Raw genomic sequence first — 26,673 nt, 5'->3', positions numbered from 1 at the left:
ATCGTAAAATAGTTATCCATAGTTGATGCCCATGTAACTGCCTCAGAAAACACTGCATTCAGAACAAATTGCTGAAAACTTAATTTATGAATCTCTGACTTGTATTTTGAATGCTTTATGGTTAGATGGGTAAAAATAGAGATGCATTTCTAAATGCTATTTAGAGTTGAGTATATTTAACATAATTTTCTTTACTCACTAAAAATTTGGGATTTACAAATGTCAGATAATGTCTTTGCTTTTCTCATTGGCTTTCATAGAGTTTCAAAATCAACCACAGCATTGAAATATATCAAGAAATCTTTGATAAATAATTTAAATAGATGCACACCTGTGTTCCAACTGCTCAGGAGGCTGAGATGGGAGGATTGCTTGAGCCCAGGAGTTTGAGATGAGACTGAGCAACATAGTAAGACCTTGTCACTAGAAGAAAAATAATAATTTAAGTAATAGAATAAAAATAATTTTAGAGGATCTTATATCTAAATAATAGATAATTTATATGTAATAATTTTTCTTAAATCATTTGTGATAAAGGATATACATGTATAACATGTACATGTACATATATGTGTGTATCTCTATACAATTTCTAACAATAAAAAAGACCAATGTTCCTTGTCAAATAAGGACAACTGAAAGAAAATTACTCCCCTACTCTCTCCAAAATTATACATAATCCAAGTGGAAAAAAATCACAAAGAATATTTTGCTATCATTCTGGTCTTTTTTGCATATATACATACATGTAAGCATATTTCATTTTATTACACTTCACTTTATTTCACTCCACAGATACTACATTTTTTTTTTTACAAATTGAAGGGTTTTGGCAACCCTGTGCCAAGTAAGTCCTAATAGACTTTTTTTTTCTAATGGCATGTCCTCACTTCATGTCCCTGTATTACATTTTGGTAATTCTCACAATATTTCAAACTTTTTCATTACTATTTTATTGTTATTGTGATCTGTGATCAGTGATCTTTGATGTTACTATTGTAATTGTTTCGGGGTGCCACAAACAAATGCCCATGTAGGACAGTGAACTTAACCAATAAATGTGTGTGTTTTGAGTGCTCCCGTAACTGACTGTTCCTCCATGTCTCTCTCTTTCCTTGGGCCTACCTATTCTCTGATACACAATATTAAAAGAAGACCAATGGCCTCTGAGCATTCAAGTGAAAGGAAGAGTTGCACATCTGTCACTCTAAATTAAAAGCTAGAAATGATTAAGCTTAGTGAGGAAGGCCAGTTGAAAGCCAAGATAGGCTGATAGTTAGGCATCTTGAACCAAATAGTTACCCAAGTTCTGAATGCAAAGGTAAAATTCTTGACAGAAATGGAAAATTCTACTCTAGTGAACACAGGAATGATAAGAAAACAAAACAGCTTTGTTGCGGATATGAAGCAAGCCAGTGGTCTGGATAGAAGAACAAACCAGCCACAACATTCCCATAAGCCAAAACCTAATCCAAAGGAAGGCCCTAACTCTTGTAAATCTATAAAGACATACACAGGTGGAAAAGCTGCAGAAGAAAACTTTGAAGCTAGCATAAGTTGATTTATAAGGTGTTTTTGTTGTTGTCATTGTTTTGAGATGGAGTCTCACTCTGTCACCCAGTCTGGAGTGCAGTGGCGTGACCTTGGCTCACTGCAAGCTCCACCTCCCGGGTTCATGTCATTCTCCTGCCTCAGCCACCTGAGTAGCTGGAACTACAGGCACCAGCTACCACACCTGACTTTTCTTTTTTTTTTTTTTTTTTTTGTATTTTTAGTAGAGACGAGGTTTCACCATGTTAGCCAGGATGGTCTCGAACTCCTGACCTCGTGATCCGCCCGTCTCAGCCTCCCAAAGTGCTGTGATTACAGGCATGAGCCACTGTGCCTGGCCAATTTATAAGGTTTAAGGAAAGCAGCTATCTCTATAACATTAAAATGCAACGTGAATCTGTAGGTACTGAAGAAGAAGCTGCAGCCAGTTATCCAGAAGATCTGGCTAAGATCACTGATGAAAGCGGCTTCATTAAAAACAGTTTTCAATGTAGATTAAACAGCATTCTATTGGAATAGTGTCATCTAGAACTTTCATTGCTGGAGAGGTGAAATCAATGTTTGGCTTCAAAGCTTCAAAGGACAGGCTGACTCTCTTATAGGGGCTAATGCAGCTGGTGACTTTAAAATAAAACCAGTGTTCATTTACCATTCTGAAAATTTTAGGCCTGTTAAAAATTATGCTATATCTACTCTGCCTGTGATCTATAAATGGAACAATTAAGCTTGGATAACAGCACATCTGTTTACACCATGGCTTACTGAATATTTTAAGCCCATTGTTGAGACCTACTGCTCAGAAAAAAAGATTATTTTCAAAATATCACTGCTCATTGAAAATGTACCTGGTCACCCAAAAGACCTAATGGAGATATGCAAAGAGATTAATGATTTTATGCCAATAACACAACATCCATTCTGCAGCCCATGGATCAAGGAATAATTTTGACTTTTAAAGTGACATTATTTAAGACATATATTTTACAATACTATAGCTGCCAAAGATAGTGATTTATGTGATGGATCTGGGCAAAGTAAATTGAAAACCTTCTGGAAAGAATTTACCATTCTAGATGCCATTAAGAACATTTGTAGCTGGGCACGGTGACTTATGCCTGTAATCCTAGCACTTTGGGAGGCCGAGGTGGGCAGATTACGAGGTCAGGAGATCAAGACCAACTTGGCTAACATGGTGAAACCCTGTCTCTACTAAAAGTACAAAAAAAATTAGCTGGGTATGGTGGCAGGCACCTGTAATCCCAGCTGCTAGAGACGCTGAGGCAGGAGAATGGCGTGAACCCGGAAGGCAGAGCTTGCAGTGAGCTGAGATTAAGCCACTGCACTCCAGCCTGGGTGACAGAGCAAGACTCCGTCTAAAAAAAAAAAAAAAAAAAAAAAAGAAGAACATTTGTAAAATTCATGAGAGGATGAGAGGCAGTAAAAATATCAATATTATCAGGAGTTTAGCAGAAGTTGATTCCAATCCTCATGGATGACTATGAGGGGGTGTTTAAGACTTCAGCAGAAGAAGAAACTGTAGATATGCTAGAAATAGCAGGAGAACTAGAATCAGAAGTGGAGCTTGAATATGGGACTGGATTGTTACAATCTTGTGATAAAACTTGAACGAATGAGGAGTTGCTTCTTATGGATGGGAAAATAAAGCGATTTATTGAGATGAAATCTAATTCTGGTAAAGATGCTATGAACATTGTTGAAATGACAACAAAGAACTTCGAATACTACATAACTTAGTTCATAAAAGCAGAGGCAAAATTTGGGAGGATTGTCTCCAAGAAGTTCTGCTGTGGGTAAAATGCAATCAAATAGCATCACATGCTACAGAGAAATCTTTCATGAAAGGAAGAGTCCAGTGATATGGCAGACTTCTTTATTATCTTATTTTAGGAAAATGCCACAGCTACCCCAGGCTTCAACAGCCACCACCCTGATCAGTTAGCAGCCATCAACATGTAGGCAAGACCCTTCACTAGCAAAAGGATTGTGACTCACTGAAGACTCAGATGACCATTCCCATTTTTCAGCAATAAAGTATTTTTAATTATGTTATGTACTGTTGTAGACACAATGCTATTATACACTTAATAGACTAAAATACAGTGTAAACATAACTTTTATATGCACTTGGAAACCAAAAAAGTTTTGTCACTAACTTTATTGCTATATTTGGTTTATTGTGGGGGTCTGGAACTGAACCTCCAATATCCCCAAGTTATGCCTGTATATACATTTGCTATTATACTTTTTTCATATTCACATATTATTTTAAGAGCCCCAAAGGTAAAATGTGTTGCTATTTTTATTTAAACACATAGCTACAAATTAGATTGTGCATTCATCAGTACAGTCATCTTCACTGTTTGCATAATCAATAATCGAGATGGGCAGAGGTTACTGTGGATACCAGATGGTTGTTATTACATATTAGTGATGAATACTGACACCTGAGTGGAATATTAAAATAAAATGTAATAAGAGAAACAACAGAGCTTGGCAGAGGTTACTATGGATACCAGAATGGGTTAGAGAGAGTTGAAGGTAGTGTCCATTCCTGGAAAACTTCCTGGAGGCAGTGATGAATCTAAAAACATAAGTTAGAGTTATGTAAATGTAGAAGGGAAACAGACATTTCAGGAAGAAGAAATAAAATAAGTAAAGTCATGGAAGAACAAGGAAATATAAGCAGTATGATAGTATTTGAGTATAATTTATGTGTATACCCTGATGGTTGATGAAATTGGAAAGGCTGTAGGGGTCAGATCATGAAGGCTGTACGGGAAATGGGACATTATATTTTAGACAACATGAAACAGTTGCAGAATTTTATGCATACACATAGTATGATTAGATGTTTTCACTGAGAAAAAAATTAGGGAGTAATTATTTCAATTATCAATTATAATAATTCAAGAAAGACAGAAGGGTTAGACCTATTGGTAGTAGGCAAGAAGAAGGACCAATAGCTACAAGGTGGGTTTTGGCAGGGCTTCTTGATGAATTGGATATAAGGATGCAGTGAAAAAAAGGGAAGACTCTTCGACCTCTAGCTTGGGACTACAGGTGGATAGTACTGCTTATCTAACAATTTAGGAACCTAGGAGAAGAAGCCAACTTGATTTGAGGTTGAATATTTAGGCTATTCTATGTTTGATGTACCGATAGACTACAGAGAGAGATATTCAGTAAAGACTCTGGCATATGGTTTAGACTTCAGCCAAGAAATCTGTAGGAGGAGATAGGGAAGGGTGTTATCAGTGTATACAAATTAGAAGATAAAAATCTTAAGTTTACATATGGTCAGCAAGGAAAAATGTAACAGTAGAAATTAAGAGAACTAGGTAAGGAACTCAGGAGATCACCAAAATTATAAGGAGATGTAAAGGAAGAAGTGTATGATAATAAGACTGAAGTATGTATAAAGACACTAGAAGAAAACCTCAGAAATACTAGTTTCTAAGATTCCAGAAATTAGGACAGTGAATCTAAGATAAAGATAAACAATTAAGAATGACTACAGATATGAAGAGAAAGATAAAGGTAGCAAAGTCTTAATTATTATTATAAATGCAGAAGTCACCTAAGTATAAGCTAAGAAAAGTTGTATTGGGAGCAAGCTAAGAAATGTTTGCACTGGGTCAATGGTTGAGAAGAGAATAAAAGGTAGAAAGGACCATGTAAAAACATCTAGAGGCCAAGCATGGTGGATCACACCTGTAATCCCAGCACTTTGGGAGGCTGAGGTGGGTCCATCACTTGAGCGCAGGAGTTCAAGACCAGCCTGGGCAACATGGCAAAACTCTGTTTCTCCAAAAATACAAGGATTAGCTGCACGTGGTAGTGCGTGTCTGTAGTCCCAGTTACTGGGGGGGCTGAGATGGGAGGATCTGAACCTGGGAGGTCAAGGCTGCAGTGAGCTGTGATCATGCCACTGTACTCTAGCCTGGGCCACAGAGTGAGACCCTGTATCAGAAAAAAAAAAAAAAAAAAAAAAAAAAAAAAAAAAAGACACCAAATCTAGACTGTTAGACTGTCTAAGTAATAGAAAGGTTATTGTGTCTCTCTAAATGTAATTTAAAATAAAAATAAATGATTAAAACTTATGATAATTTTTCTCATGTTGAATACCTTGGCACTTTTCTTTGAGAAACAACATAAGAAACATTTTCTTCCTTTGGTTTTCTGCTTTTCTAGTCTTGTTAGTCATCTTAATCTGTCCCATAGGTACATACAGCACAGGGGTGCAGAAAGAGATAAGAGTTGACTTCCCCTTCAAAAAGCTTAGTTATGCCAAATTAAAACACACAAACACACACACACAGAATTTAGTAAGAAGAGACTTTGATTCAAACAGGATTATTGCAAGGAGCAGGGAAGGCAGGGAAGGGACTACTGCAACAGGGAATACTAAGGCTGTAAGATCTGCACCTATCTCAGGAGTTAGACAAAAGGTTTTTTTTCTTTTTTAGAGAAGGCTAAAAGAAGCTAGAGAGAACTAAAGGTGAAGTCAGTGGCAAGGGCAGCCTGACTGAATAGTAGATCAGAGAATGTTGTGCTCTGAATCCAGCCTGTTCTCAGGAAATATCCTGTGCTGTCTTAAAGCTGAGAGGGAGACAAAGTTCAGGAGCCCAGAAGAAGGAGGGAAACATAATCAAAGTTTGTTTCACAAGCATTTTATTCAGATTAATCAGTGAGCCAAGCAGCTCAGCTAGAAGCAAAGAATGGGAACTGGCAGGGTCTGTGGCTGGTCTTGCCATAAACAAGATGGTAACAAAGACAGCTTATCTAAGTCATAATAAGTGAGTCTTATCTAAGTCATATGAGGCAGGGTGTTTCCTTACAGTAAGCCATTTTCAGACAAAAAAGAGTGAAAATGGATAGGTCATAGGGAACTCTCTTTTGTTTTTAAAATGAAAGAAACCTGAACATATTTGTGGATGAAGGGGAGGAAGCCAGGAAAAGTAAGGGAGATAAATAATTGGACAAGTGTTTTGGATAAGGAAGAGAGATTATGTGATCAGTTTAAGGGTGGTATCTTGATTAGGAGGGACTTTATCCTGGGATTGTAAAGATAAATATTCAGGAAGCATTTAAGCTTGGAGATGGAGGACTACAGAACATTGAAGCAGTTTATGTCTAATCATTTTATAATGTACCACAAAAGCATACAAGTGACAGGAAAGTAGTGGTGAATACATTAAGTCTGAGCAACTAGACACTCTCAATATAGTAAGAGCTGAGACAACTTTTTGAGAGTGACTCAGGTATTGAGACAAGAGTAGCAGAGGGGCATGGAGGAAGGCAGTACCAGACAAAAGGCAATGGAAAAATTACCAAATCATAGTGATGATATTGCATATCTCAACTCATGGAAAGAACAGAAATACTGAAATGTTGGCAGAATCAAAATTCTCTTCCTTACAATACCAGTTTTATGGGTCAAAAAAATTTCATTTCCCTTGTAGCTGAATGCTCACATTTATCTCAAAACTGCAATTTCAAAACCCAGGTGAGAGAGGAATGCTGATGTACTGATTATGTGTAGGAGACATCGTGAGAATGTCAGAATCCTAATCTTAATGTCCCTCAGTTGAGTGTGTGTATTTATTTGTATTACCCACTCTCACACACCACCATGAAGACTTCCATATTTTTCTTCATTTCTCTATTTTTTTGAAGATGTCAATTTCTGTGTAATGTATAACTTCTTGAACATAAATTCTGTTTAACAAACTTCAACAGTAATCCCCTAAAGAATCTCTTCCCTGAGTTTCACTGACAATTTTTTGAAGCTCTCCATTGAAGTGTTATGGAAACCTTTGTTTGAAACTGCAGTAATGTGCTCAATACATAAATGGTGCCAGGAGAGACATGAAAATAAGCTAAATATCTCATATCTTATTTTTCTATTTATTATTAGAGGTTTTGTTTTGCTTCGATCTGATTTTTTCTGGTAACCAGAGGAAAATCATCTTTACCACTTTTTTTAAATGCTTTTCTTTTGACATGAAACAAAATAATAATAGAAAGAGAAAAGTATATGTGCATTCTTTTTGGTCTCTTGAAGCCAATAAAGCAGCTAAATTTTATGTATCCATGTATGTATGCATGTATTCAGTATTTTAATGGTCTTTCTTGAAAGATAATGGTGTATCCAAGCTTCAGGTACTATAAAAGTCAGGTCTGTACAAAGCCTCATAAACTCTTTTAGAGAGGTGATTTCAAAAATATTGATAGCTAATAAATTGTATTAATGTGTAAAGAGATTTTATTTGTTTGTTTAAATTAAAGCACCCTGTGGAGGCAATTTAACAGGATCTTCAGGCTTTATTCTTTCGCCAAACTTCCCTCATCCATATCCGCATAGCAGAGACTGTGACTGGACTATCACCGTCAATGCAGACTATGTTATCTCCTTGGCATTCATCAGGTGAGTTCTTATATATTTCCACGTTAAAAAAATATATTGCTTGGCCATTTTGCTTTAGCATTTGCACTAGACAAATTCTTATTTCTATATATAGCATTTTTGTTGTTTTTTACTAATCCCAGTGCTAATACTTGTTCTAGCTTTGCCACTGTCATTCGTGTTACCTTGGGCAAGTTAATTATTTGAGTGAGCCTCCATTTTCCCACATGAGGCTAATAGCTGGCATCACAAAACCTGGCCTGTTTCCATTAATATTTCATTGGAAGTGTTAGGTAATAGCAACTCAATGATTTTCCAAGTAGAAAAGTCCCCAGTCTTTATTGTCCAAGATTGATGTAATCAGTATGTTGACTCCAGTAACACAATTCCTTTTTCTGCCACCAGTGTGTTAAAGCCTCTTAGTATTTATGTGAAATGTTAAGCTTAAATATTCAATATTTTCTAATATATTAAGGCCAGTTTGTTTTTCCTAAGTAAAGATAACTTGAACTCATACAAATTCAGCATAATTGTAAATGAATAAAATTTTTATTTTTGTAATTTGTAGTGGCGCATTGCTAATTAGTAATACCAAAGTGTCAACAATGATAATTTTAGTTTTATGCCAGGATCCTGTTGTAAGACAAATTCCCAAGCTAAATACTATTATTATCCCCATTTTCCCAATTGAGGAAACATCAATACAGACATTAGAAATATCAAAATGGATGATACAGGGCTTAGTTTACGTATGAAATTATTCTAGTTAATAACTCGAGGGTAGAAGGATATATTACATGAAGTACATGACCTAAATTCGATTTCTAAATCTATCATTTATTATGTGACCTTAGGGAGACCACTGACTTTAAAGAGCCTTAACGTACTCATCGGTAAAATGAAAATCATAGTCTCTTCCTTATACAGCAGGACTATCGGCAAGATGAGTTAATATTTATGAAAGTACCTTGTAAAACATAAGATAATATTAGCGTGCACTGTCCTTTCAGTTTTTCAGAAAAAAAAACATAACTAAGACTAAAATTTCCTTAAAAAGAATATTTTTTGTTTTAATTTCATTTTCAAAGAAGTTGCAATACTTCAAGTATTGATTTAGTCCCAAACTATAAATTAAAAATAAATATACTGTGTTCCATTGTTAAATAATCTTTCAGCCTTCCATGCATAATAAATACTCCTGTGTCATTTACAAAGCCATTGTTTCTAGTGATTCTCCCAACAGAGACAGTCAAGGAAGTTGTAATTAACATCAAAGTTTAATGTTGGAAGAGATGAAATTCAGAAGTTGTGTTTTATCTCAGAACATGGTAATAAGTAATGAAATAAAGTTTAATCTTCTAATTTCTGCTATGTTATTATACCAACAGTTACCAAATTCAGGCCTCAGATCCACTGAAAAATTTCAGGATAAGTTAATTGAATTACATTTTTGAAGCTACTGAATAAATTAAAGCAAAATATAATAGTGTGATGGTCTCCCAGTTTTCTCATGTTAGAGGGTCCTATATATAAAAAAGGTCTGGGAACCTCTGCACTCTCCCCTTCTCTCTTTACCACTCTGCATGCACAAGTGAAATGAGTAGCTGGACTCTTCTTTCCTGTACATGAATATGTGAAGGATGAGAATTGTGGAAAGTTAACTTCATTAAATTCTTTTTTTTTTTTTTTTTTTTTGAGGCGGAGTCTCGCTCTGTCGCCCAGACTGGAGTGCAGTGGCCGGATCTCAACTCACTGCAAGCTCCGCCTCCCGGGTTTATGCCATTCTCCTGTCTCAGCCTCCCGAGTAGCTGGGACTACAGGCGCCCGCCACCTCGCCCGGCTAGTTTTTGTATTTTTTTTAGTGGAGACGGGGTTTCACCGTGTTAGCCAGGATGGTCTCGATCTCCTGACCTTGTGATCCGCCCATCTCGGCCTCCCAAAGTGCTGGGATTACAGGCTTGAGCCACCGCGCCCGGCCAAATTCTTTAAGTTTGGAAATAATACCTTTCACCTAACAAATCTCTTGTTTAGATGCAGGCAAATACGATACAACTTGACAAAATAGTTTTTCTGCTGATGAATGTTTAACAATGGCAAGTTTTTTTAAATATATATTTATTTATTTTTATTATACTTTAAGTTCTAGGGTACATGTGCATAACGTGCAGGTTTGTTACATATGTATACTTGTGCCATGTTGGTGTGCTGCACCCATCAACTCGTCAGCACCCATCAATTCATCATTTATATCATGTATAATTCCCCAATGCAATTCCTCTCCCCTCCCCCCTCCCCATGATAGGCCCCAGTGTGTGATGTTCCCCTTCCCGAGTCCAAGTGATCTCATTGTTCAGTTCCCACCTATGAGTGAGAACATGCGGTGTTTGGTTTTCTGTTCTTGTGATAGTTTGCTAAGAATGATGGTTTCCAGCTGCATCCATGTCCCTACAAAGGACACAAACTCATCCTTTTTTATGGCTGCATGGTATTCCACGGTGTATATGTGCCACATTTTCTTAATCCAGTCTGTCACAGATGGACATTTGGGTTGATTCCAAGTCTTTGCTATTGTGAATAGTGCCGCAATAAACATACGTGTGCATGTGTCTTTGTAGTAGAATAATTTATAATCCTTTGGGTATATACCCAGTAGTGGGATGGCTGGGTCATATGGTACATCTAGTTCTAGATCCTTGAGGAATTGCCATACTGTTTTCCATAATGGTTGAACTAGTTTACAATCCCACCAACAATGTAAAAGTGTTCCTGTTTCTCCACATCCTCTCCAACACCTGTTGTTTCCTGATTTTTTAATGATTGCCGTTCTAACTGGTGTGAGATGGTATCTCATTGTGGTTTTGATTTGCATTTCTCTGACGGCGAGTGATGATGAGCATTTTTTCATGTGCCTGTTGGCTGTATGAATGTCTTCTTTTGAGAAATGTCTGTTCATATCCTTTGCCCACTTTTTGATGGGGTTGTTTGTTTTTTTCTTGTATATTTGTTTGAGTTCTTTGTAGATTCTGGATATTAGCCCTTTGTCAGATGAGTAGATTGCAAAAATTTTCTCCCATTCTGTAGGTTGCCTGTTCACTCTGATGGTAGTTTCTTTTGCTGTGCAGAAGCTCTTTAGTTTAATTAGATCCCATTTGTCAATTTTGGCTTTTGCTGCCATTGCTTTTGGTGTTTTAGACATGAAGTCCTTGCCCATGCCTATGTCCTGAATGGTACTACCTAGATTTTCTTCTAGGGTTTTTATGATATTAGGTCTAACATTTAAGTCTCTAATCCATCTTGAATTAATCTTCGTATAAGGAGTAAGGAAAGGATCCAGTTTCAGCTTTCTACTTATGGCTAGCCAATTTTCCCAGCATCATTTATTAAATAGGGAATCCTTTCCCCATTTCTTGTTTCTCTCGGGTGTGTCAAAGATCAGATGGCTGTAGATGTGTGGTATTATTTCTGAGGACTCTGTTCTGTTCCATTGGTCTATATCTCTGTTTTGGTACCAGTACCATGCTGTTTTGGTTACTGTAGCCTTGTAGTATAGTTTGAAGTCAGGTAGCGTGACACCTCCAGCTTTGTCCTTTTGACTTAGGATTGTCTTGGTAATGCGGGCTCTTTTTTGGTTTCATATGAACTTTAAAGCAGTTTTTTCCAATTCTGTGCACTAAATGCCCACAAGAGAAAGCAGGAAAGATCTAAAATTGACACTCTAACATCACAATTAAAAGAACTAGAGAGGCAAGAGCAAACACATTCAAAAGCTAGCAGAAGGCAAGAAATAACTAAGATCAGAGCAGAACTGAAGGAGATAGAGACACAAAAAACCCTCCAAAAAATCAATGAATCCAGCAGTTGGTTTTTTGAAAAGATCAACAAAATTGACAGACCGCTAGCAAGACTAATAAAGAAGAGAGAGGAATTAAATAGACGCAATAAAAAATGATAAAGGGGATATCACCACCAACCCCACAGAAATACAAACTACCATCAGAGAATACTATAAACACCTCTACGCAAATCAACTAGAAAATCTAGAAGAAATGGATAATTTCCTGGACACTTACACTCTTCCAAGACTAAACCAGGAAGAAGTGGAATCACTCAGTAGACCAATAGCAGGCTCTGAAATTGAGGCAACAATTAGTAGCCTACCCACCAAAAAAGTCCAGGACCAGATGGATTCACAGCTGAATTCTACCAGAGGTACAAGGAGGAGCTGGTACCATTCCTTCTGAAACTATTCCAATCAATAGAAAAAGAGGGAATCCTCCTTAACTCATTTTTTGAGGCCAACATCATCCTGATACCAAAGCCTGGCAGAGACACAACAAAAAAAGAGAATTTTAGACCAATATCCCTGATGAACATCGATGCAAAAATCCTCAATAAAATACTCGCAAACCGGATTCAGCAGCACATCCAAAAGCTTATCCACCATGATCAAGTGGGCTTCATCCCTGGGATGCAAGGCTGGTTCAACATTCGCAAATCAATAAATGTAATCCAGCATATAAACAGAACCAAAGACAAGAACCACATGATTATCTCAATAGATGCAGAAAAGGCTTTTGACAAAATTCAACAGCCCTTCATGCTAAAAACACTCAATAAATTCGGTATTGATGGAACGTACTTCAAAATAATAAGAGCTATTTATGACAAACCCACAGCTAATATCATACTGAATGGGCAAAAACTGGAAAAATTCCCTTTGAAAACTGGCACAAGACAGGGATGCCCTCTCTCACCACTCCTATTCAACATAGTGTTGGAAGTTCTGGCTAGGGCAATCAGGCAAGAGAAAGAAATCAAGGGTATTGAGTTAGGAAAAGAAGAAGTCAAATTGTCCCTGTTTGCAGATGACATGATTGTATATTTAGAAAACCCCATTGTCTCAGCCCAAAATCTCCTTAAGCTGATAAGCAACTTCAGCAAAGTCTCAGGATACAAAATTAATGTGCAAAAATCACAAGCATTCTTATACACCAGTATCAGACAAGCAGAGAGCCAAATCAGGAATGAACTTCCATTCACAATTGCTTCAAAGAGAATCAAATACCTAGGAATCCAACTTACAAGGGATGTGAAGGACCTCTTCAAGGAGAACTACAAACCACTGCTCAGTGAAATCAAAGAGGACACAAACAAATGGAAGAACATACCATGCTCATGGATAGGAAGAATCAATATTGTGAAAATGGCCATACTGCCCAAGGTTATTTATAGATTCAATGCCATCGCCATCAAGCTACCAACAATGGCAAGTTTTACTGGTTTCATTTTATATCATAAACTGGTTGACTTTTCTTGTTGACCTAAATTAATCTGTCCTTTTCCCCATGGTTCTCTACCACAGTATGAGTTAGGAAATAGAGAAATTGGTTGCGTATCTCCTGTCTTCTAAATATATGGGTTCCATGATCATTGTGGGACAATTGTTATACTTTTGAAGGTTGTTAAGGCAAGTTTATTATGCAAATCTTATGATATTAACACAACTGATTTGAATCATTTACATGCTAAAATATCCTTTTTCACATTATGTAATTCTGATAGTGTATTGGTTTGATATCTCCTACATTAGGTTTTAAAAGAAGAAAACATATTTACTTTCAAGAAAAGGAATGTCTAATACAATGTGCAAAGCTTCGTTTGAGTTATTTAAATGTAAATAATATATTTCAACTTTTGATTTCAGCTTTTGTCTATATCTGATATATAGAGTTAAACTTTTTAGCAATAAAAATGCTCATAAACTTTGGAGTACTATTTATGAAGAAAAAAATAGTTTGTGTTTTCATGATGCAAAATATATGGATGAAAAAGTTTTAAAAACACATATTATCCTCTGCATAAAGTAACTGGCATAAGAACATGTCACTAACAAGGGCAGAAACAAGACTTGAACTTACATTCTCTGACTCCAAATCCTGTATCTTTTCATCAAGTAACTCTTTGTCTTATAATCACTTTATTTCCTCTGCATACAATGTCAACTTAAAAATATGTAAAAATGTTAAGATTTTTTTTCTTTTCCCCTGCTTATTTGATATTTATATTAAATATGTTGTTGCCAGGTGATTTTTTATATTAGCTTATTTTGACAGTGTCTTTTATTATTTTTAAGCACTGAATTAATGTTTGATTATGTAACTATTATGGTTAATAGCCTAATAATAATTATCCTACTTCGCTTTCTTTCTTTCTTTCTTTTTTTTTTTTTTTTTTTTTTTTTTTTTTTTAGTTTTAGCATAGAACCAAACTATGACTTCCTCTATATCTATGATGGTCCAGACAGTAATAGCCCACTGATTGGAAGTTTTCAAGACAGCAAGTTACCAGAGAGAATAGAAAGCAGCTCAAATACAATGCATTTGGCTTTTCGGAGTGATGGATCTGTTAGTTACACTGGATTTCATCTAGAATATAAAGGTAAATATGAACATTCCGTGTTAGTTTCATGATTTAAATTATAGATATTTTATACAGGAGAATAATTTTGTATGGCCCATTGTTAGTGGTTAGTTTTATGTGCATTTTTAAATGCAGATTATGTACAGTTCATCTCATAAAAGCGTTCTCACAGTAGACTTTTCTTATTAGTGAGAAGGAAATTAGCATTTCCCTAATTACTACCAAAGGAAATGTATCAGGCAAACAAATTAACAATTAGTATATTGGAGGAGTTGGCTGGAGCCATACAATATTAAAAGACAAAAAATACAAAAAAAGTCTCATTTTTTTAGAAGCTGAAGTTTCAGTCAAATACCTTCATTTGGAGAACACTTTCAGTGATAAAGGGAACAAAGTAGAGGATAATTGTATTTCAGAAAACATGTAAGTTGGGTGCCATCACTCATGCTTGTAATCCTAGCACTTTGGGAGGCCAAGGCAGGAGAATTACTTGAGCCCAGCAGTTTGAGACCAGCCTAAGAAACATAGTGAGAACACATCTGTACTTTTTTTTTAACTAGTCAAGAGGGGTGGCATACATCTGTAGTCCCAGTTACTCAAGAGGCTGAGGCAGGAGGATCACTTGAGCCCAGGAGATGAAGGCTGCAGTGAAATATGATCATGCACTGCAGGCCAGCCTGGAAGAGCAAGACCCTGTCTCTAAGAAAATGTACACAGATACTTAAATATGTCAATATTCATAATAAGGAAAACAAATATAGTTATAATGTTTTAGAATACTTCTGCTAGTGTTAAAATGAATTGTGTTAGAATGCCTGTGGATATTTATAATTATATTTTTCTAAAATTTTGTAATTTATGTCTACAGGAACAGATTTATGTTTAGATTGCATAAAGTTTAAATTTATTTTGCAACTACTGAGTCCATGAAGGGCATACTGATAATTCATCTCAAGTTGTCAACTGATTTCTGAAAATACATGCTTTGATTTGTTACCACCTTTTGTTTAATATTTTCAATAACTGAAAATTATATAGAATAATGAACTGCAAAGCATCCATTAACCAACTTGACAAAAATTATCATTCTGCTATATTTGCTTCAGATCTCTTTATTCTTGTCTTAAAAAATCAAATATCGCGTATACGATGGAAACTCCTTTTGCATTTGCCATAGGAACAGGGGTTAGTCTCTTCAGGGCTATCATAAGAGGTCACAATAAATTTCACAACAACACATGATATGGGTAAGAAAGACGTTTTTAGGGAAATGAAACTCACAAGTCAGCAAGAAACAGATGCTTGGAGTCTTCCAATATCTCTGTCATCACTTGGAACTGTATGCCAGGTCAAGGGTAACTGCTGGACTTAAACAGTATAGTTTTCATTCCAGTGGAAAGGCTGATCCCTCCGTAAGTCTCTCATTTCACAAGAAAAAGCAGGAAAATGGCCTTGTTAGTAGGAAAATATGCAGGCCATTTGGCACAGACAGTGAGGTTTAGGGTGCTGGCTGTTTATTGGGGTTTTCTGCAAATGCTACCTGCTCTGTATCAGAAGATGCTTGGGGGAAGTTTAGACCTTGGGTTTATGGGTTAGAAACTCTTTTAGGGAGAGTGAGCTTGACCGCAACATCACTGTAACCACCTGGTAAATAATTCCCTTACCATTTGTGGGAACCTGGCTAGCTGACCATCTAGGCAAACCATCTTGAGCATTCAAGGTCATTTTTCAGACATTCCTGCTCTTTTCATGCTGGTATTCCCCCTAATCCTGAATTTGATACTTATCCTTTCCATGTATTTATGCTTGTACATATTTTTATATTTCTTATTTTCATACAAATTTTGTATTTTTATTATGTATGTATCCTTCTTAAAATTGATTTGGCCCCTTATGTTGTTTTTGAGATTTATCAAAGTTAGAAGCATATAGCTTTAATTTATTAAGTCCTTTATGATACTCCACCATATGGCTATATCAAAGTTAATATATAAATTTTTCTGCTGATAGACATTTAGGTTGTTCTAATTTATTACTACCAGAAATGAATGATGATGAAATGAACATTCTTTTACATGTCGTCTTGAATATATCTGTGAGACTCTTTTTAGAACATCTGTATACTTAAGAGTGAGATTACTAGGTCAAAGGGTATGAACCTCTTCAATGTAACTCTATATTGCTGAATTATTCTCTAAAGAGGCTGTACCAATTTAAACTTTCAAAAATCAGAGGATGAGAGCTTAGAAATTCCACAGTTTTTAAAAACCAGTGCTTTTGTTAAACTTGTAAGTTGCTAATCTTATTAAATGATATCTCATTGTCATTTTTATTGCCTTTTCCCTTATTACTATTAAGTTGAGCATCTTTTTCCTATTTTGCATACGGACGTTTTCCTTCTTTCTTCCTTCCTTCCTTCCTTTTTTCTTTCTTTCTTTTATTTCTTTCTTTAGTTATGTTGCGGGTGGTGGTATGGGGAGGGGGGGTTCTTGTTTGCGAGATAGTATTATTTCGTTTTTGATTATTTCTTTCTTTCTTTTTTCTTTCTTTCTTCTTTCTTTTTTCTTTCTTTGTATTCTTCTTTCTTTCCTTCTTCTTTTTCTTCTCTTCTCTCTTTCTCTCTTTCTCTCTTTCTCTCTCTCTTTCTTTCTTTCTTTCTCTTTTTTCTTGAGATGGAATCTTGCTCTGTCACCCAGGCTGGAGTGCAGTGGCGATCTCAGCTCACTGCAACCTCCACCTCCTGAGTTCATTCAATTATTATTAATTTTTTTAACTATAGTCCCAAGTTTTAACTATGATGTATATTGCCTCTGAATTATTACTCTCTATTACAAAAATATATTATTGAAGTGGTGTTGTTGTCTGAGGTAAATACCCAGGATTTGCCATTTGGCACCAAGAAGATTAAGGACAGGGACAAACATGAGGAATGAGTTTAGGGGCGAACGTTTAATAGGCAAAAAAATAAAAATAAAAAGACAAAGATGACAACTCTCTCTTTTTCGTAAGAGAGGGGCATCCGAAAGGGGAAAGCCGGCCCCGCTGTTAACTGTGTCAGATTTTATAGGCAGGCTTGAGGTGGCGCTGTCTGAGTTGCATAGGACCCATAGACTGGTTTGACCAGGTATGACATTTACCTAGTGTGCGGGGAAGGCTGGCCGCCCCACCCTAATCTTCTTACACAAAAGGAGCCTTTGTCTGGCAGGGGCTATACTGTCTTTTTCTTACTGTACGCGAGGTTTGGCAAGGGCAGATGAGCCCGCATTTTGGACATGCCTAGTCCCAGGTAGCCTTTTCCTGTGGACACAACTGTGGGCCTTCACCTGTGCAAGTTTCTGGCTTACCTGTCTATGTCTGCAGCTTCATTTTACAGGTGGCTCTGTGTTAGAAAAGAAAGTGATTTGAGGGCTGCTTTTCATTAAAAGGAAAACTTTACTACCTGGCTAAGTAATTTCTTTTTAACTCCTGTGTCATTATCCAATTGATTTAGTGCCGTCTGATTGAGCTGTAATTTTTCTTCCTTATACTCTCCTTGTCTGGTTTTGATACCAAGATTACACTACCTGACTAAATTTGGGAGCATTCTCAATGTTCTAGTCTTGAGAATAGTTTGTATAAGATAGGATTATCTGTTTCTTGAATGTTTTCTATAACTAAAACTACGGACCCAGTGATTTAAGGTGGTGAAATTTTAATGGTTATAAATATATTTAGATTTGCTTTTTTACCTTAGATTTTAAAAAATCTTTTTCTAAAAACTAGTTCCTTTTATCCATGATTTCACATTTATTGACATGAAAATATTCACAGTATTTATCTTTATTTGCTGCTGCATGTTTTTGTTAACACTGTTTAATATTTTTATTAATATTGCTTTTATCAATGTTATTTCCTCCCTTTTATTTTCTCTAGATTTGCTAATCCTTTTCCTCATTTTTTGAGATAAATACTACTTTTTTTTTTTTGAGACGGAGTATCGCTCTGTCACCCAGGCTGGAGCGCAGTGGTGCGATCCCAGCTTACCGCAGCATCCCTGATTCAAGCAATTTTCCTCCCCAGCCTCCTGAGTAGCTGGGATTATGGGCGTGCCCCACCACGCCTGGCTAAATTTTTGTATCTTTAGTAGAGATGGGGTTTCACCATGTTGACCAGGCTGGTCTCAAACTCCTGACCTTGTGATCTGCACCCCTCAGCCACCCAAACAACAGGGTTTACAGGCGTAAGCCACCACACCCAGCCAATACTGCTTGTTAATTTGCATTTTTCTCTTCTGATGATGAGCTTTTGGATCTACACATTTTCTTTAAGAACCTCTTAAGCTGCTATGCAAAAGTTTTGATATGTAGAGATTTATCATAATTTTATTCTAAATTGGTTCTAAGTATAGCATTGTGATTTTTCTTTGCTGAAGTGCTACTTAAAAGTATTTCAAACTATCAAAACAAAATTTTAATCTATAACTTATTATATTATAAATTTCTAATTTACTTGCATGATCAGAGATGTATGATTCTGAATCTTTGGCTTGTCATAGGATTTGTTTTGTGGTCCATTGCATTGTCAATGTTTATGTTCCTTGTGTACTAGGAGAGAAATTTGTATCATCTAATGAGTGCAAGTTTTTTGTATACATCCAATAAATTCCCTAGTTATATTGTTAAATATTCATCTTCTCACCGTTTTTTAACCTGTTTGGTCTAGCAATTATTGGAATAGTTGGGTAAAATCTACTATTCTTAACTTGCCATTTTTCTTAAAATTTTTACCACTTTTGTTTATATATTATGAAAGCCTGTTTTCAGGTGCATATAAATTGAATTTTTTCGGTTTTTTTGATACCTTGGATTTAGTATATTTACACTTACTAGCCTTTTTCTTTTATTTTTTGCTTTATATTTCTTTTGCTTTTTCTGTATTCCTAATTTCAAAATCTTCCACTTGCTACCAAATAATGTCAATATTTGATACTTTCTTTCTTATTTATTCACTTATTTATTTTTAAGTTTACTTACTATGTGCATCCCCCTCACTCCAGTAACCCCCTACACATATTCTAAAATACAAGTTTCTTTTTTTTTTTTTTTTAATTCGCCAATTAAAAATAATTTATTATCTTAGCTACTAGGTAACTGGTGGGGGTTTTTGTGTTTTTGTTTGTTTGTTTGTTTTCTTTTTTTTATTTATTTATTTATTTATTTATTTATTTATTTTTTTTTTTAATTATACTTTAAGTTCTAGAGGAAAGCCCTTGTCTGTTCATTCATCACTATACACTAAGTGCCAAGAATAGTGCCTACACACAGTAGTGATTCAATTTGTTACTCGATTGGTTTTGAGCATTGCAAAGAAGTGTTTTCTGTTTTAAAATCAAGTCAGAATTCGAACATTAGAATAATAACATTCTTTAAATGTAAGAAACCTTAGAATTGTATTCCTGTTCTAAATTTTATACATGAGAACTTAGCTTAGAAATAGCTACCTGCAAGCTGAAAGGCTTATACATGTGACCTGTTTAAAAAAGAAAGAAGGAAACCTTTTAGGAAATCTGTAGAGATAAAGTGAGGTTCTACTGTAAATTAATATTTAGTAAAACATTTCCAAATATCACTATGATAAAAGTTGCAGCAAGAGTATCTCACTAGAAATCCAGTGGAAGATGGTCCTGATTACGACTTTCTTTCTCATGGAAACTGGTCATGATCTTATAATGCTTTTTCTAGGTAACACTCCATGTAGCCCTTACTAAAGCCAAGTAGTTAAGCAATTGAGATAAAAACCTATTTGCTATTATCTCAGCTAAATGTATGTCCTTCCCTATTTCCCCAGCTTGATCAATTTCAATGTTTTCATCACTTCCAAAAACTTAAGATTTATACTGTCATAGATAAAGAACTACAAATATAATTTTTTTTAAAAAAGATATTGTTTACTATGCACTTACTCTACTGTAGGTTCAATGATTAGACCTCATTAGTAGGCATGCGAAGGATATAGATAATGCATGTATAAATGCAATAAAAACATTACAGAACAATCTTATAAGTATTGTTATCCCCATTTTACAAAGGATACAATTGAAAATCTAATTGTTAAAATGATTTGCACAAGACTACATAAATTATTGTTACTATTAAGAATAAAGGCAAAGAAAAATATAAGCATAGGTAGAGAGAAATACATAATTATCCCATTAACTACATCCTTCTTCCCCACCCACTGTCCACCTACTATACCAGTACCTATTTAGACACAATTCCACCACGTCTTATTTGTATATACCAGATAATATTTCCTTATAGTAATGTTCCCGAGATCCAATCTCATTAATTCTCTAACCTGGTCCTGAAACCCAAACCCCCCGCCCTGTTTATGGGAAAATCTCATTGCCCACTTCAGGGTCTCCAAGGTCTGTCTTATCAGCTTCCTTATTTCCTATTCATATTTTAATAAATGTTTCCTGTCTAATTGTCCAGTTTCTTAAGGCTAACAAAGTGGTGCTGATGTTTACAATGATCATTGAAAAATGAACATCTCATTATTTTCAACATAAAAATATGCACACCCAAATAAATGGACACATACATTGAGGCCCCAGATAGTAAAAATATTTTTCTTTATCTTTTGTAACATATATCACATACCTTGACTTAAGCATGTTGGTTTCTATAGCACTTAAAAAGTAATTAGTGATCTTTTTCCTTTTAAAAATTTTTAATTTTTACAGGTTCATAGTAGGTATGTATATATTTATGGAGTACACGAGATATTTTGATACAGGTGCACAATGTGTCATAATCATTATCAGGGTAAATGAGGTTTCCATCACCTCAAGCATTTATCATTTATTTATGTTACAAACATTCCAATTATATTCTTTTAGTTATTTTTAAATATACAATAAATTATTGTTGACTATAGTCACCCTGTTGTGCTATCAAAGACTAGATCCTTATTCATTCTATCTAACTTTGTTTCATACCATTAACTATCCCCACTTCCCACACCTTACCCTTCCCAGCCTCTGGTAACCGTCACTCTACTCTCTGTCTCTACAAGTTCAATTGTTTCAATTTTTTGTCTACCACAAATGAGTAAAAACATGAAAAGTTTTCCTTTTTTATTTTTAATTTTTGGGGGTATACAGTAGGTATATACATTTAGGGAGTATATGAGATATTTTTATACAGGTATGCAACGTGTAATGACCAACATCAGGGTAAATGAGGTATTCATAATCTCAAGCATTTATCCTTTGTATTACAAGCAAACTATACTCTTTTAGTTATTTTTAAATGTACAATTAAATTATTATTGACTATAGTCACCCTGTTGTGCTAACAAATACTAGATCTTATTCATTCTTTTTAATTATTTTTTGTACCCATTAACTATCCCCACTTTTCCCCCAACACCTCCACTACCCTTCCCAGCCTCTGGTAACTATCCTTCTACTCTCTAACTCCATGAGTTCAATTGTTTTTAATTTTTAGGTCCCACAAATAAGTAAGAAAATGCAAAATTTGTCTTTCTGTGCCTGACTTATTTTACTTACATCCTCCAGTTCCATCCATGTTGTTGCAAATATTTCATTCTTTTTTTATGGTGGAATACTACTTCATTGTATATATATGTGCCACTTATTATATATATGTTTGTCTGTTGACGGACACTTTAGGTTGCTTCCAAATCTTGACTATTCTGAGCAGTACTACAATAAACATGAGAGTGCAGATATCTCTTTGATATACTGATTTCTGTCTTTAGGATATATACTAGCAGTGGGATTGCTGGATCATAGGGTAGTTCTATTTTTAGTTTTCTGAGGAACCTCTATACTGTTGCTACTGTTCTCCATAGTGGCTGTGCTAATTTACATCCCCCTCAACAGTGTACAAGGTTTGCCTTTTCTCCCCATTCTCACCAGCATTTGTTATTGTCTTTAATTAAAAATTAAGATGTAAACTTTATTGTATATGTTCACTTCTAGTTCTAATAAAACTTATATATATACACACACACATACATACATACATCTATTTATATTCAGCAGAAATGATTTTAAAATAAAACTAAAATATTTTAGATGCAGCAGATCTAAAATATATCTTCTGACATATTTTATTTGGAGACTATAAGGAGACAAAATACTCTTTTACCTAGTATCTGTTCAGTAGGCAAATCACTATTAAGCAGATAAAATTAATTATGCATAAAAATAATGCTAATAACTTGTCTGCCCCATAATTTTTATTCGGAAACTAAAATCAGCTTTCCAGCTACTGCCTAGACATTTATATAAGTATTCTCCAGGTGTTTTCGAAATTTCCAGGTGTAATTGCTATGACACACATGGATATAAACAAAGGCAGTATTATTCATAGAAAGCTAGTCACCAAGGATTTAAAACAGTATATAAACATTATAACGAGATAAGTGCATTCTCTCAAATTGAGGCTAGCAGTGTAAAATTGTTGCAGAGTCAATATTTTTAAATTTGTCAAACAATGTTTCCCTTTCCTCAAAAAACAGGATGCTTGCATTACAGTTTCACTGACAGTTATTGAAACATTGGGGAAAACTTCAAGGAAGGAGAAAGCAAACTTTTCAAAAGATGAGTATTAGGAGAATAGACTTGTCAAAGAGAGTAATTCTTTTAAACAGAAATTTAAATCCTTCATTTACCCTCCAGGGACTTAGTTCAATTTCACGAAGTCCAGCTGTACATGACAGGTTTCTGTTCTGTCTAAAAATTACATTGTGTTTTCCTGCTTGTTTAAGGGAAGGTACAATGTAAGGTTTTATTTTTATAAATTTATAAATAAACAAATCAATCCCTACATCACTAAAGCCCCATTCTTAGTGACCAAATTAAGTGGTCACCCTGCTGGTTCTTTCATAAAAAGAGTTGTGTGAGTATTTTATATGAAAAGAAATATATTCCATGGTTTGGGACAAAATTTTTATAGAGCAGCTGAGTATAATGTATGGAGTGCAAATTTTGTGTATATGTATCAGTGTGTGTATGTGTATGTGTGCTTGGGAGAACATCAAGTCATTTAACTCTGGTTTGAAACTCAGGAATCACATTTATCTGCTTGCACATATCAGCACACCTCCTCCCCTACAAACTTCCCATCGCCTTTTCACCTAATCTGTTCTTTATTCCCTCAATGCTCACTTTAGATACCACTTTTTCAGTGAGGTTCCTGAATGCTTCCCTTTACACGGCATTCCAGAATTGCAAGTCTTTATTTAATATAATTCCTTTCTTTAACAGACTGTAATTTCCATGAGTGCCAGAACATTTTCTGATTGTCCACTGCTGCATTTCCAGAGTTAGTAGGGTAGTGAGCCCTTAAGTAGTGAAAGAAAGAAAAGAAAAGAAAAGAAAAGAAAAGAAAAGAAAAGAAAAGAAAAGAAAGAAAAGAAAGAAGAGAGAAAGGAAGGAAGGAAGGAAGGAAGGAAGGAAGGAAGGAAGGAAGGAAGGAAGGAAGGAAGGAAGGAAGGAAGGAAGACAGAGAGAAGGAAGAAAGAAAGAAAGAAAGAAAGAAGAAAGAAAGAAAGAAAGAAAGAAAGAAAGAAAGAAAGAAAGAAAGAAAGAAAGAAAGAAAGAAAGAAAGAAAGAAAGAAAGAAGGAAAGAAAGAAGAAAGGGAAAGAACTTTTTTCATTTCTCTGATATTCTATTAAAATTATTTAAATGTTTGGTTTCACCATTTCCTCTTTAGTTGAATTGGGAGAAATTATATATAGTGTTCTTAAAGCACAGATTTCTCATTATTTCTTATATATGTTAAAGTACAATAAACTCTTTGCAAACTTTTATGAATGAAAGAAACATATTCTTAGTGGTGTAATTAATTATATTTTGATATAAAAATATGTTTGTAGTAGCCAAACCCCAAGATATCATTGACTTAAATTCCAAAGATTCCATGACTCATATTCAGAGATATACCCACTTTCTGATTTCTTATTAACACAAAAAAAATTCTAATGTAGAAAATCACTACATTTGTTACCCTGATTTATTGTGATGGCCTTTATGTTGTACATTTCTTTATTATTTTTTAAGTAATCAATAATTACAAAATGGAAATAATCTCAAGGCCTCATCCAGATCTGTTAACAACAAAGTGTAATAGTACTTTTGCCATAAAATGAATGAACTAATTCTATTTCTCTACATATTTTCAAAATATTCTGTCAGTCTCTTTGTTCACTATCTGGATACAATGAAAACAATTCCTCTGTTGTGAAAGGATTTTATTTTTCAATCTGTCTGTTACTTCTAGCTTTGAAAGTGTTTTGCATAGGGATGGATAATCTGTCCAAAAATATTGTGGTTTGGGTTTTGCTATTTTATAATGGGAGACCTCTGATAAAAGTGTGGAGAATGACTGGAGGAAACAGGGTAAGAAAACTTGTTGCAAGACAGAGAAATAGGGCCTTTTATTTTGCGGTAGGTAGTGAAATGAACTGAGCTCAATCAACATAGGCAGAAAAACCACTTCTAGATTCAATAACATGGGATGGGCATTACTTGTGGGGAGATCTTTTAAATAAAGACGTTTTGTAAGGAGTTCTGCTTTTTCCCCAGAGTAATTCATTTATAGTACCTACACATGGATTATAACACACATAATGTTTATAATAAATTCTGAAACCCTATGTTTGACTATATACTTTAGATACTAAGTTTAATGGGAAGATCTATGACGATCTTTATAATTTATTTATTATCTTACTAATAAATATGCATTAGCAATTTGTCAGATATGGATAAGGGCTCCTTTGTACTTCGAGCCCCCAAACAAAGACAGAAACTGGTGTTGCTGCTTTTTCCTTCTTGGTTAGAAAAAGAAGTGAATATGTCTTAAAGGTCCATAAAAAACAGTCAGTTGTCCCTTGGTATCCCTGGGTAACTGGTACCAGAACTTCTCAGATACTAACATTCACAGATGTGAACATATAACTTATATACATCCTCCCATATGCATTAAATCATCTCTAGATTACTAATAATACAGGATATGATGTAAATACTAGGTAAACAGTTGCTATACTGTGTTATTTAGGGAGTAATGACAAAAAATGTCTGTACATATTCAGTGCAGTACAGTTTTTTCCAAATATTTTCAGTCTGCAGTTAGCTGAATTCACAGATGCAGAACCCATGTATTACAGAGTGCCAACTGTATTTTAAAGCAATTAATGTTATATTAACACTGTTTTACAGCAAAACTCCGAGAGTCCTGCTTTGATCCAGGCAATATAATGAATGGCACCAGACTTGGAATGGATTATAAATTAGGGTCAACAGTCACCTATTACTGTGATGCTGGTTATGTTCTTCAAGGTTATTCAACACTCACCTGTATCATGGGAGATGATGGAAGACCTGGATGGAATAGAGTCTTGCCAAGTTGTCATGGTAAGAAACATATTTTTATGGATGAATTTTCATTATTAGGAAAAATGGGCTGGGCGCTGGTGGCTCATGCCTGTAATCCCAGCACTTTGGGAGGCCAAGGCGGGTGGATCACGAGGTCAAGAGATGGAGACCATCCTGGTCAACATTGTGAAACCCCTCTCTACCAAAAATACAACAATTAGCAGGCCGTGGTGGCACGCACCTCTAGTCCCAGCTACTCGGGAGGCTGAGGCAGGAGAATCACTTGAACCCGGGAGGCAGAGGTTGCAGAGAGCCTAGATCATGCCACTGCACTCCAGCCTGGGTGACAGTGCGAGACTCTGTCTCAAAAAAAAAAAAAAAAGTCATTTCTGTGTTTCAAAACAGCAGCTATTCAACATACAATCTACAAGTGTGGTATTGGCAATGCAGAGATTTTATCTATTATTATTATTATTATTATTATTATTATTATTATTATTATTGAGACGGAGTCTCGCTCTGTGGCCCAGGCTGGAGTGCAGTGGCCGGATCTCAGCTCACTGCAAGCTCCGCCTCCCGGGTTTACGCCATTCTCCTGCCTCAGCCTCCCAAGTAGCTGGGACCACAGGCGCCCACCACCTCGCCCGGCTAGTGTTTTTTGTATATTTTTAGTAGAGACGGTGTTTCACTGTGTTAGCCAGGATGGTCTCAATTTCCTGACCTCGTGATCCGCCCGTCTCCGCCTCCCAAAGTGCTGGAATTACAGGCTTGAGCCACCGCGCCCAGCCTATCAATTTATTTTTAAGTTGAATTCAATAAAGAACTGATTTTGGAAAACTGCCTATATTCCCAGGTGTCTCTAAAGTAATATTCGTATAGTAA

The 26,673-nt window shown here is 35.4% G+C and overlaps 1 protein-coding gene across 3 annotated transcripts in view; it reads left to right on the top strand.

Moving 5' to 3' along the window:
* Positions 1-26,673, top strand: part of CSMD3 (CUB and Sushi multiple domains 3) — a 1,308,251-nt gene that overhangs the window by 1,001,361 nt on the left and 280,217 nt on the right. For all 3 annotated transcript variants that reach the window (XM_030937706.1, XM_030937708.1, XM_030937707.1), the window contains 3 exons: positions 7,861-7,999; positions 14,229-14,416; positions 25,636-25,830. In XM_030937706.1, coding sequence (XP_030793566.1) covers positions 7,861-7,999; positions 14,229-14,416; positions 25,636-25,830 — 522 coding nt within the window. The remainder of the gene's footprint in view (positions 1-7,860; positions 8,000-14,228; positions 14,417-25,635; positions 25,831-26,673) is intronic.

Source organism: Rhinopithecus roxellana, chromosome 9 (assembly GCF_007565055.1).
Source record: "Rhinopithecus roxellana isolate Shanxi Qingling chromosome 9, ASM756505v1, whole genome shotgun sequence".
Lineage (NCBI taxonomy): Eukaryota > Metazoa > Chordata > Mammalia > Primates > Cercopithecidae > Rhinopithecus > Rhinopithecus roxellana.
Note: the sequence above shows the minus strand (reverse complement) of the source record. Positions and strands in the feature narration are given on the sequence as shown.